This window comes from Amia ocellicauda, chromosome 2 (genome assembly GCF_036373705.1).
Source record: "Amia ocellicauda isolate fAmiCal2 chromosome 2, fAmiCal2.hap1, whole genome shotgun sequence".
NCBI lineage: Eukaryota > Metazoa > Chordata > Actinopteri > Amiiformes > Amiidae > Amia > Amia ocellicauda.
In genome coordinates this window covers 48,887,147-48,898,875 of record NC_089851.1, presented here as the reverse complement: position 1 = coordinate 48,898,875, position 11,729 = coordinate 48,887,147, and the positions used below count along the sequence as shown (strand labels likewise).

At 36.8% G+C, this 11,729-nt stretch overlaps 1 protein-coding gene across 1 annotated transcript; it reads left to right on the top strand.

The window, feature by feature from the left end:
* Positions 1-9,914, top strand: LOC136711242 (thread biopolymer filament subunit gamma). Its single transcript, XM_066687356.1, has 9 exons — positions 1-820; positions 1,238-1,298; positions 1,510-1,605; positions 2,098-2,277; positions 4,334-4,459; positions 6,529-6,749; positions 7,675-7,718; positions 9,302-9,340; positions 9,740-9,914. Exons 1-9 carry the CDS (start codon positions 75-77, stop codon positions 9,766-9,768), a joined length of 1,542 nt encoding a protein of 513 aa, XP_066543453.1. The 5' UTR covers positions 1-74; the 3' UTR covers positions 9,769-9,914.
* Positions 9,915-11,729: the final 1,815 nt, after the last annotated feature.

Genomic DNA, 11,729 nt, shown 5'->3' with positions numbered 1-11,729 from the left:
ACTTGGTCATGCTCCTGGCAGTAGCTTAGTGTTCCCTGTATTAGACTAAATCTGTCTGAAACTCAACCATCATAATGTCATCTTCCAGAGTCTCTTTCCAGTCCTCCAATAGGAGTTTGGGTGTTAGAGGTGGGCTGGGTGGTATGAGTGGTCTGGGCAGTGCTGGTGGACTGGGTTTGAGTTCTGGTGGACTTGGTTTAAGTGCTGGTGGACTGGGTTTAAGCTCTGGCATGTCCCGTCTTAGCCTTGGTGGAGGTTTGGGTAGTTTACGGATGGGGGGAGTTGGCATGGGAGCAGGTGCTGCTGGGCTGGGAGCAGGGGGCTTTGGGCTTGGTGGTGGATCATCACTGGGTGGAGGTGGTCTGGGATATGGGGGTGCACTGGGAATGGGAGCTTCTGGTTTTGGCATGGGGTCTGGTGGCGGCCTTATGGTCAGTCCTGCTTTCACAATGGGCCGTACCATTGCTGCTGGGGGGCTAAGCGTAGGCTCTGCACTGGCTGCTGGCTCATCTGCTGGCAGCATCTCACCCCGGTTTTTAACCAGGGCTGCAGAGAAGCATACCTTGTCTAGCCTCAATGATCGCTTCTCCCTGTACATGGATAAAGTACGCATACTGCAGCAAGAGAATGCCAATCTGGAGGCCCAGCTCAGTCAGCTTACAGGAGGGGCTTCCATGGCACCAGACAGTACTTCCACCGTTGACTGTGAGGTTCAGTTGAAAGAGTATCGTACCACCATGGAGAACCTCACCTTGGACACCATCAAATATGAGATTGAATTGGACAACATTCGGGGTGCAGCTCATGAACTGAAAGCTAAGTATGTGCTTGTATTTTAAAACTAGTTTTGTCCCGAGATACATCCATACACTTGAAAAATGCTTAGTTTTGTGCAAACAGCTATATGCAAGAAGGATGCTGGTGTTACCAAAATAATTACTTTGATGGTGAAAAGTAGTATATAAAAATGTATGGAAACTTTGAGTTGCACATATGTGGTAATTAGTCTGATAATATACCCGAATTGTGTGAGAATTCACAGAAAAGAATATGCTTAAAGAAAAGGAAAATTATAAGAAGAACCAGCCATTTGTCTTTCACTTGGAAGATAAGTAATTGAATGCAAACCCCTAATCCCTAAAACACAATTATTTAGTTTGTTTGTTTTTTGGTGTGTATGCATTTTATTTATTTATATGTTTGTTGGTTAAATGTGATTGCAACTTTCTCATTTCAGGTATGATTTTGAGCTGGGTGTGAAATTTCAATTGGAGGCCGACGTTGCAGCTATGAAAAAGGTAGAGAGATAAAGACAGATAGATATATAGATACATACATACATACATACATACATACATACTGCAATATAAACAGATTTATAAATGTAAATGTACACATAATATTTGAAATGCTTTTGTTTATGTGTATAAAGTATATGGAAATGAAAAATATCATGTTTATCATATCAAAAGTCATGTTTTATCATCTATCTGTTCCTTATTTTGCCAGGATATAGAAACTGCTTCTGAACTTCGCATTGAACTAGATGCAAAATACCAAAGCCTTAACAACGAGCTTGACTTTCTCACCAAGACTCACGAAGAGGTAAAATACTAATGCCAGCATAATGAAATTCAGGTCAAGGACTGGTTAATACAAGAAAAATAAGCGCAAAGTAAGCAGCCCAGGTGTAAGGAGGGTGTATTCGCTTCAAGCAATAGCATCCTGTTAAAACACACCCTGATAGCTATACATTTACTGTCAATGTGATATTTCTCAAACAATTGTTTTGTGTTTTATTGTAACATGCCACACAAAAAATAGGTAAGCTGATTCATTTTCAAATAATCTGGTCAACCTCCTTTCAAATAAATTATATAGATTGACCCTAAAATAAAACGTCAGCCTGCCACTTCACAGATACTATTATTATGTTTTATCTTCAATTGCTATTACTGTTTCTAAACAAATGATGAATCTTCGATTCAAACACATTTGATATATATTTAGTTTCTTTTATTTTTATTTTATTACAAAAATGATCACTTTCCACTTGACCAATTTCTGAGACTATTCTTGTTTTTTTTCATATTTAAGGAGCTGGCAAGCCTGCAAAGTAAACTGGGAACCACCACCTCCGAAACATCTGTCTCCATGATCGAGGTGGACACAATGAAGTCCTTTGACATTTCAAAGGCACTGAACCAGATGAGAGCGGAGTATGATAAATCAGTCCAGCAGCACAAGGAGGAGGCAGAGGCTTACTACAAACTCAAGGTAGGAAGGATTAGGTGTCAGCCTACCATACTATAGCACCAGTCATCACAACCTAACAAATAAACTTTAACCCTAATTTAGGTGCGGGACTTTTGTTGTTGCATTTGTTGAACAGTTTTGGACTGCAGTGTCAGCAGGGTTAACAAGACAATTTCTAATCTCAGTAGTAATGCTGGTCCTTGTCCTTCCTCTTTCTTTCACAGAAGCACCTGTAAAATCAAATTGTACAGTTAACAATATTGCAACCCACTCCAAAGCATTAGGGAGGATCATGATTGTATGAATACAGATTTACAGAAACTGCTATAAAATACTGCTGTATAAAAGGAGGAAATAACATTTTGTATTCTTCATTGTCAATGTACTAGTGTATTATTATTTTCTGGTTGTATTTGTATTCTGCTGACAACATTAGGGAACTCAAATGTATACAGAGCTTGCTTTTAAAGTCAGTTAGGCTATTCAAATAACTACATAGTTAAAACCACCATAGAACAATGACATTTGGTAATCACACAAATGGGACCATTTGCAGTCATTTAGTAGATGTCTTTCACAAAAAAAAAAGAAGAAAACAGTATTTTAGCAGAGACCCTGGATCTTAACAGAGTCTAAACAGTGAACATGTTTCTATCCAATGCATCTATATGCATTTATTTAATTAAGAGACAAGGAAGGGTTTAAGTCTAATCTCTATGTAAGTACATTATTAATGGAGAGAGCCTATATTATTATTATTATTTATTTATTGGCAGACGCCCTTATCCAGGGCGACTTACAAAATATAAGCACAATACAAAGTGCAAAAATATAGTTCAGTACAAGGCATAAAACATTACAAATTGAAATTTACATAAATTCAAAGCATCATCACATACATTCAATTAATATTGATTAAATACAGTCTGAACAGACATTATACAGCTACATGAATCTTTTTAATGTTTAAGGGCAATATAGCAACATCAGTCACATTTGTGTGTCATTGCTCCACATGCACAATTTTCACAATACCGTTGGCAGGATTTGACTTTTAAAGTATTATCTTCACCTACGCAATTATTTATGTACTCCCAGAAAAGTTAAGTAAATATTTCTGTATTTAAATTAATTAAATTAACTGCTTTTCAGCCATCTGTTAATATGAGTCAGTTGTGAACACTACAATTAGGATTAATAAAAATACAGAAAATGTGTGACTGCATTCAGTCATCTTCTGAGTTTCAGTGGACCCTACAAATCAGGTTATGGTTTTAAATATATGCTGTGTGTGAAAAGTTTTTTTTTTTTTTTTTTTTTTTTAAGCATTGGCAAGTAAACATTTCTGCATGCAAGGTCAAATCTAGTCCTTTCATGATATAACTAACTATTTAGACATATATCCACTAGGGGGCACAATAGTTGAAGTTATCCCTGTGATGTACAATGTAGTTGCAAGGCCTATGTAATGTTACATTTACATAAATTCAGATGCCTGAAGAATAATGACTAAAGCAGAGAGAAAGCAAGTTTCAGAAAGACAGATGTATTATTACTATCATTATTAGTAGTAGTATCTATAACATATTTTTTGCTTACACTTTACAATAATGTGCACCAATTAATGAATTGATATATGAATACCACATTAATTTACACTTCTGCTGTTAATCACATGTATAACAACTAGGGTTGGATAGGGATAGGGTTACAGACTACGGCCAGGTTTTACAGCCACATGCTGTTGTGGTTGCAGTATGTACTTAGTGATTAGTATTTATATACTAATTGAGTTATAAACAGATTGTATGTATTGGTGTGAAAACTTGTGTACATTTAAATGCTATCAAACAATATTCTATAGGAATTCTCAAAAGCTGCAAAATGTAATGTAACAAAAAAATTACTAAACATGCAAAGACAGCTGCAGAAGTGAAAGTTGATGATTTACCAGATTTCTGGGGCACAATAACTATTTCAGAAAATTGGTTATTCTATTCTGATACAATTAATTGCTAAAAAAAAAAGTAAAACTTTTCCTTGTTTTTTTATTTTTGTTATTTTGGACTATGTATAGATGGATGAAATTCAGACCGCAACTGTTAAGAACACTGAAGCCATTTCCTCAACAAGGAACGAGATCTCTTCATCACGCAAAGAGCTGCAGGCTTTGAACTTAGAATTACAAGGTCTAATCTCCACAGTAAGTGCAAAGTTCTCTCAATTCTCTTTTCCTCCTTCCACATAAAAGCCTCTGCTCAAAGCACAGGTTGAGGCCTAAAGTCTTACCATCAATGGCTGAATTTTGGGATGTCTCATGTCTATAATACTAACTTTTTCTCCTCCACGAGACCCATGTAAAAGCATCTTAGACTTATGAATACCAGAAATTATGAAGAATAACTGAGTATTAACATATTTAACTGATTTTAAATATTTATCATATTGTAACCAATTTAATTGATCCACTGCAACACTCTTCTGAATAATTAAGGGGGTGGTGGTAGTAGTCTCCTTTGTTATCATGGGTGCCTTTTTGTTCACAAAAACCCTGCTTCAGATACATAAATTAATGGATGTAACTATCAGTGCTTTTGATCAGTTTCTAACATATATATATATTTTTTTAACAAATCAAAATGGAAACCCCCTAGAATCATGCAGTGAGACTGTGTATGTGAAAAGTCTATAAAGGTCTTTACGTCAGTCATTAGGGAAGATTTCCATTTCTCTGAAAGGGAATTTTGGAGAGTTGTCTGGAAATTCCCATTGGTCTCACAAAAATAATAAAGTGGAAGCAGGATTACAAAGTTATAATGATGGGAAGAATGCTGAAACAAGAAATCTGTTAATGTCATCAAGTTAGTGCCTTAGAGCTCATGACACTCTAACTGAAATGTTTGGATTGGATGGTATGAACATGTGTATGCATTGTGACTAAAAAAGGAAACAAAAGAGAATGATTCAACTGAATTTCCAATGTGATTTGTTTGTTTGTTCTATTATATATCCACACTTCCCTTTTTCAAACAGTTGAGGTTCGTCCTCCTAATATACTTGTTGACGTGTTTGCTTACTATTCTAACAATTTAGTGAATACAAAAAATATCAATCAAACTGAAAAAACAATGGCAGTTAATACATTGAACATGTGAATAATTTATTTTCAGGTGAATGTAATTTTTTACCAGGAAGATGAAACTCACCTTTACAGTTTCCACATGAAGAACATTTGATTTTCAACAAGTGATCGAGGAAGCCTCACTGATTATGTTAAAAATGTTCTTATGCAATGTTTTTCGTAGTTGCCCAACTGATGAATATCAAAGTGAAAAGAAATCACAGTTTACAGGAAATACCATGCTGCTATAAAGGATGCGGTCTCTTTTGATTTAAACTGAAACTCCTTTACCATGCAAACACGCATGAAACTGTATTGTATTTGATTCCCAGAAGAATATCAGTAAAATATTTGTAAAATAAAAAATTTTAACCATAATTTAAAAATGATAGATAACAAAATGTTTGCAAGATGTCCTGCTCAGACTGTCAACTACCATAGAATTTCTAGGTAGAGGTTTGCTGTAGTTTCCCTTCAGTTCAGCTTCTGTGCACTGAAGAAAACACACAAGATACCAGTTTCTTATTCCTTTTTTTTCTCTCCAAGTGTCAGGCTAGTAAGAATATTAGTTACCTCATTCAAACAACTGCCACCCTCTGATGTGTTCTACTGTGTTCTGCTTTAAATGTGTTTTCCTTTTGTATGTGGATGACACACACAGGAGCATAGGTGTCGTTTCAGAATTGGGGGGGATGCATCTCTTTCACCTATGAAGCCATACATTACTGGGGCGGGGGACAATTTAATGTTCTCTGAACATTGGGGGTGATGTGTCTACGCATATGTAACCTACGCCTATGGGGGTACGGGTGAAACCTCCCCCACCCCAACTCTGCACATCACCCAAACCCCCTCAACCTCAACAACTTGACAACAACCACCCCAGGCTCAACAACTCAGCATTAGCCACCCCACTGCACAACAACTTGGCAGTACTGCTACCATTTCTGAAAAGAAATTACACCACTGGTGGATGACATTTCATTACTGCACTGTGAATTGTTTTCACAGTCCAGTTCTGCACCGTGAACATGTTTTAATTGAATTACTTTGAGGTTAATAGGTATAGTTCTACATACAGGCATCATACCAAATCGTCTTCCACAACAACCCTCAATAACAGTAATATGTTTTTCCGTCCCATTTTGTAGAATTTCTCACTTGAACAGAGTCTAGCAGAAGCACATGCACAGTCCAGTGTTGGGGTAGCAGAATACCAAGCTCAAATATCCAGCCTGGAGTCAGCCATAGAGGTTGCAAAGGGAGACCTTCACAAACAGATTCTGGCGTACCAGGAGCTGCTGGATGTGAAGTTGGCTCTAGACGTGGAGATAGCCACCTACAGGAAGTTGCTTGAGGGAGATGACTTCAAGTGAGTTTTCCAATATATTCCTTTCTTCAGAACGCCATCCAGTTACCAGGTGGCCTATATTATTATTATTATTATTATTATTATTACTATTATTATTATTATTATTATTATGTATTTATTATCAGATGCCCTTATCCACAAAATATAAGAGCAATACAAAGTGGAATAATACAGTGCAGTTCAAAGCATAATGCAATTACAAGTTTCACACAAGTGTCTAGAAAAATTGTCTAAGTGTCTAATTGCTAAGTGCAGACATGGTGTGAAGTCATAGTTAAGAGCTAAGTAGAAGATGCACTTGGTAAATCAAAATAAACAACACGAGTGCTAGCAATGCAAAAGCAAGAAGTATGGCGAAAACTTTATATAAGTGCAATTTTACAGGAGAGCTGAGCCACACAGGGAAATAAACAACTAAATTATAGATACAGTCTGAATAGGTGTGTCTTGAGTAATCGCCGGAAAGTGGTCAGGGACTCTGCTGTCTTGAGTTCAATAGGAAGGTCGTTTCACCACTTAGGGGCCAGAGGTGAAAGGGAAGTGGAGTAGAGTGGAGGCAAAGTTACATTCACAAACACACACACACACATACATATTTTAATAATTTTGTATCCTTATAACCAGAAATCCAAAGGAATGAGTTACCATTGTTATCTGCATGAAAGTACAATTTTAAAATAAGTGATTGCTTTTATGTGTTTGAACTGTGAGCATGCCAAATAATTTTCTCCACTGACAATTACATGCTTAATATCATGGCGAGTTAAAATTGGAAGCACCCTTGGGGTGATTGCAAGGCTTTATAACCACTGTTACTCTATTGCCTGTAATTTTACTTTTAGACCAATGCACTCCACACCCTGTCCTTTAACCCTTTAAATGTGTTCTTAATGTCTGACTCCCCTTTTCACAATTTATCTTTTAGATTACCAGAGGGAGGGTCTTTCTCAGAGTCATACAGTTTTACAGGTAAGCAAGTTACAGACACTGAACATGCTCCATCACATAGTGATGTCTTTTTAAGTTCTTGTTTTGCACTTATTGTAATTTGAGCTCAGATTAATGAAGATGCAATTAATGAGACATCCCGTTTTGCACTCCAGTTATCACTTATTTATCATTTATGTATTATTTATGGTGTTGTTTCAGTAACTGAATAAACTACCTACTGATGCCACTTAAATTTACCAGATATGTTTTAAGATAATTACTTGTTTAAAAAAAGTGGCACAGCATTGCAAACTCATTTAACTGAATTTAATGAATCATGACTACATAACATTTAATTTAAGAAAGCACTGTATTCTCTTCTGTTCAAGTCCATTTTTATCTTTGCAGTCCTTGGCCGTTACTTTGATATCAATAAATTATCTGCAGAATTCAGTGATAATTTGTAACTATGGTAAAACCACCATGAGGTATTTTTTTTCTATTGTCCTTATGCTGTTGCCTGTAAAGAAACCACAATTAAAATGTCTTCACATTGATGACACTCACTATTATATGATTAAAAATAAAAGACTATCATTATCATAACATCTGTCCCATGGGCTTAGTAATTTCCTCTCCAGTATCTATGGAACACTTGATTAATACATTTTTCTATGTTCAAGGACCAAACTATTTTTTTTTTCTTTGCTGGTTATTGGATTTGCCAACTATCTTTCAAATGTCATTAATTTCTCCCATACCAATAAGGGAAGTGGATCTTCAGATGTGAAGGGCAGTGTCTGGCGGAAAAGTGTGCAGTGGGTGGGACGTCACTTATGGCAGTTTTCCCTCTCACAGGGTGCGACGCCCCACACCACTGTAGCACTCCCCAGCACTCCCCAAACCACAAGAAAAAGGAAAATTAAAATTCAGCAAGGCAAGTCATAAGCAACAGGACAGTAATCTAGAGTGGGTAATGCAGAGTTATGACTTGCACATCCCTGAACAATAAAAATATAATCATGAGCATAGCAATTAAGGGTCACTTATTACTGACAACTCTTGACATTAAAACGTAGTATGATACAACTGGATAAAAGAAGCACATGCTGAAGTGAAGTATTTGGTAGATATAAGATTACATTGCTCTGCATCTAATAATGGGGTGACTTCTTGTGGCAAAAAAACGAACACAAAAAATTTGGCACAGTCTTGATCTTTATCCAGCTTGAACCAGGGTGCTAGTAATTCCTCCTACATATGTATCCCACTTTGGGCTCATATGTAATTGCATCTGTCAATTTATTTAACATTTCAACATTCACTTAAAAAGGTTATCCACTTGAAAGCAGTGCCTTTTGTTGCAACAAACCTGCACACTCTCTGTTATCCTGCTGTCATATCACTGGAGTGCAAAGTGGTACTTCTTTCTAACCAAAAATAATGAAGCATATCAGAATCAACTGCTTAATCATTTAAAAAAGAAAATCAATCTTGTTTTAAATGGAAAGGAAGTCTGAACTACATTTAGTTTAATTTATTATTTTGTTTGTGATACAAACATGGGACTAGAAGACCTATTCATGACATAAAATCTAATCTATTGTGTGTTCTTTCTTTAGTATCCGAATCTGGCATTCAGAAGAAAGAAATCCGAACAGGTAGGTTTTTATGTATTTATTGCACATCACTTTACCAGAAGAATTTCAAGTAGGAGATATGTCAAAACCCTCTCTACTCAAGAATTAATAAAATAACTGATCATAGTACTATGAGTTTTGTAAAGTAGTTTTCATTAGTCCGGGCAGAATTAAAAACAGAAGATAGTACAGTCTCCAAAGATCAGAGCTGCTTGATATATTTTCCAGGCAGGCAGAACAAAATACAAATATTAATGTTAATACATTAGAAATTAAATGTTATAAGTAGAAACTTTTAATACATAATAAATATACAACCTGTATGTAATGATTTGCAGTTAATCACGGTGTAGGCAGTCACTGATTATTCTTTATGCATCATACAGCCTATTAAGAGTCTTGTTTTTTTGTTTGTTGTAGAAGAGACTGAGACTTCCATCATTAACTGAAAACGAAATGCTATTATGCCAGGATGGACTGCTTGGATATCTGACGCCTTACAATTTAAGTGATACTTTCAACCTGTCTTTCAGTTTGAAAACAGCATCTTTCTCCTTAATAAAATAGTTTGGCTTGCATAAAAAAAACAAATTTATTTATTTCTCCTGTTTCAATCTTTTCTTCTGTTTTGCTTGAAGTGAATAACACTGATAATCTTGTTATCATGGCACCTGTCAGTGGGTGGGATATATTAGGCAGCAAGTGAACATTTTGTCCTAAAAGTTGATGTGTTAGAAGCAGGAAAAATGGGCAAACGTAAGGATCTGAGCGACTTTGACAAGGGCCAAATTGTGATGGCTAGATGACTGGGTCAGAGCATCTCCAAAACTGCAGCTCTTGTGGGGTGTTCCTGGTCTGCAGAGGTCAGTACCTATCAAAAGTGGTCCAAGGAAGGAAAAGCAGTGAACCGGCGACAGGGTCATGGGCGGCCAAGGCTCACTAATGCACCTGGGGAGTGAAGGCTGGCCAGTGTGGTCCGATCCAACAGACAAGCTACTGTAGCTCAAATTGATGAAAAGGTTAATGCTGGTTCTGATAGAAAGGTGTCAGAACACACAGTGCATCGCAGTTTGTTGCGTATGGGGCTGCGTAGCCGCAGACCAGTCAGGGTGCCCATGCTGACCCCTGTCCACTGCCGAGAGCGCCTACAATGGGCACGTGAGCATCAGAACTGGACCAAGGAGCAATGGAAGAAGGTGGCCTGGTCTGATGAATCACGAGTTCAAGGTGTTGACTTGGCCTCCAAATTCCCCGGATCTCAATCCAATCGAGCATCTGTGGGATGTGTTGGACAATCAAGTCCGATCCACAGAGGCCCCACCTCGCAACTTACAGGACTTAAAGGATCTGCTGCTAATGTCTTGACGCCAGATACCACAGCACACCTTCAGAGGTCTAGTGGAGTCCATGCCTCGATGAGTCAGGGCTGTTTTGGCGGCAAAAGGGGGACATAATGTTATGGCTGATCGGTGTATATGTAAGAGAAATAGAATTAAGAGGCAGTTGCAGCTCTTGGGCTACTATACAAAAGCATTAATATATGGTATAACTATTGCATTTTGTTTGGTATTATGCGCAAAAACCTTATGAATCTTATTAGGAATGTGTGTTACATAGAGATATCATGATATGAACAGTATTTTAGGCATGTATGTTGCTTGTTGAAAAAGAAAAAAAACATTTCAATTTTGATAAAATGTACAATTTGTACAATACAAACCATATATATAAAGATATAGGAAACAACTGCATTTTCCTAAACAACTGAAAACATCAGTTTAACCCACCTAGAAGTAAAGAAAAGGTAAAGAAGAATCTTATTTTTTAAGTTGAAATGAAAATTTAACTTTACACGATAAATAAATAAACACCATTATCTACTCTTTCCCTGCCTGTCTGTATCTGTTTCCCAAGACCCCACCTATTTAATGAGCCCAGCACCATGGGCGTAACCAAAAAAAAACAACCCAACCCACAGTCCCTCCCACAGTGCAACACTGCCTATATAACTGAGACTGCGGCCCTATTCGAAAGAGACATTATTAACCAGTTGAAGTAAATGGAACTGAAGACTAGCAGAACTGCATTGTATGAAGGAAACTAGGAATTGCAAAGTTCCTTTTATTTAATTTTGTTGTAAAGTCCTGTAAAGAAAATGTGATCGTCTTTCTGTGAGTGAGTTGTTTTAAAACCATCACAGATACAGATATAACATGAAAAGTAAAGGAATCCCCATCTGTCAATAATTTCAAACTTGTTTACAAATGGAGTTTCCAGCACAAAAACAACATTAATTTAGTCTTAGACCAAATGGTTCAGGGAATACAAAATCAATGTTCTTCATTGGCCATCTCAATCATCAGACCTCAATCCATCAATTATCAATTATCCTCAATTATCCAGATAATGT

Coding starts and splice junctions, on each gene's coding strand:
- LOC136711242 (XM_066687356.1), top strand. CDS start 75: ATGTCATCTTCCAGAGTCTCTTTCCAGTCCTCCAATAGGAGTTTGGGT. Junction 1,299..1,509: donor ACGTTGCAGCTATGAAAAAG/GTAGAGAGATAA, acceptor TTATTTTGCCAG/GATATAGAAACTGCTTCTGA. Junction 1,606..2,097: donor TCACCAAGACTCACGAAGAG/GTAAAATACTAA, acceptor TTCATATTTAAG/GAGCTGGCAAGCCTGCAAAG.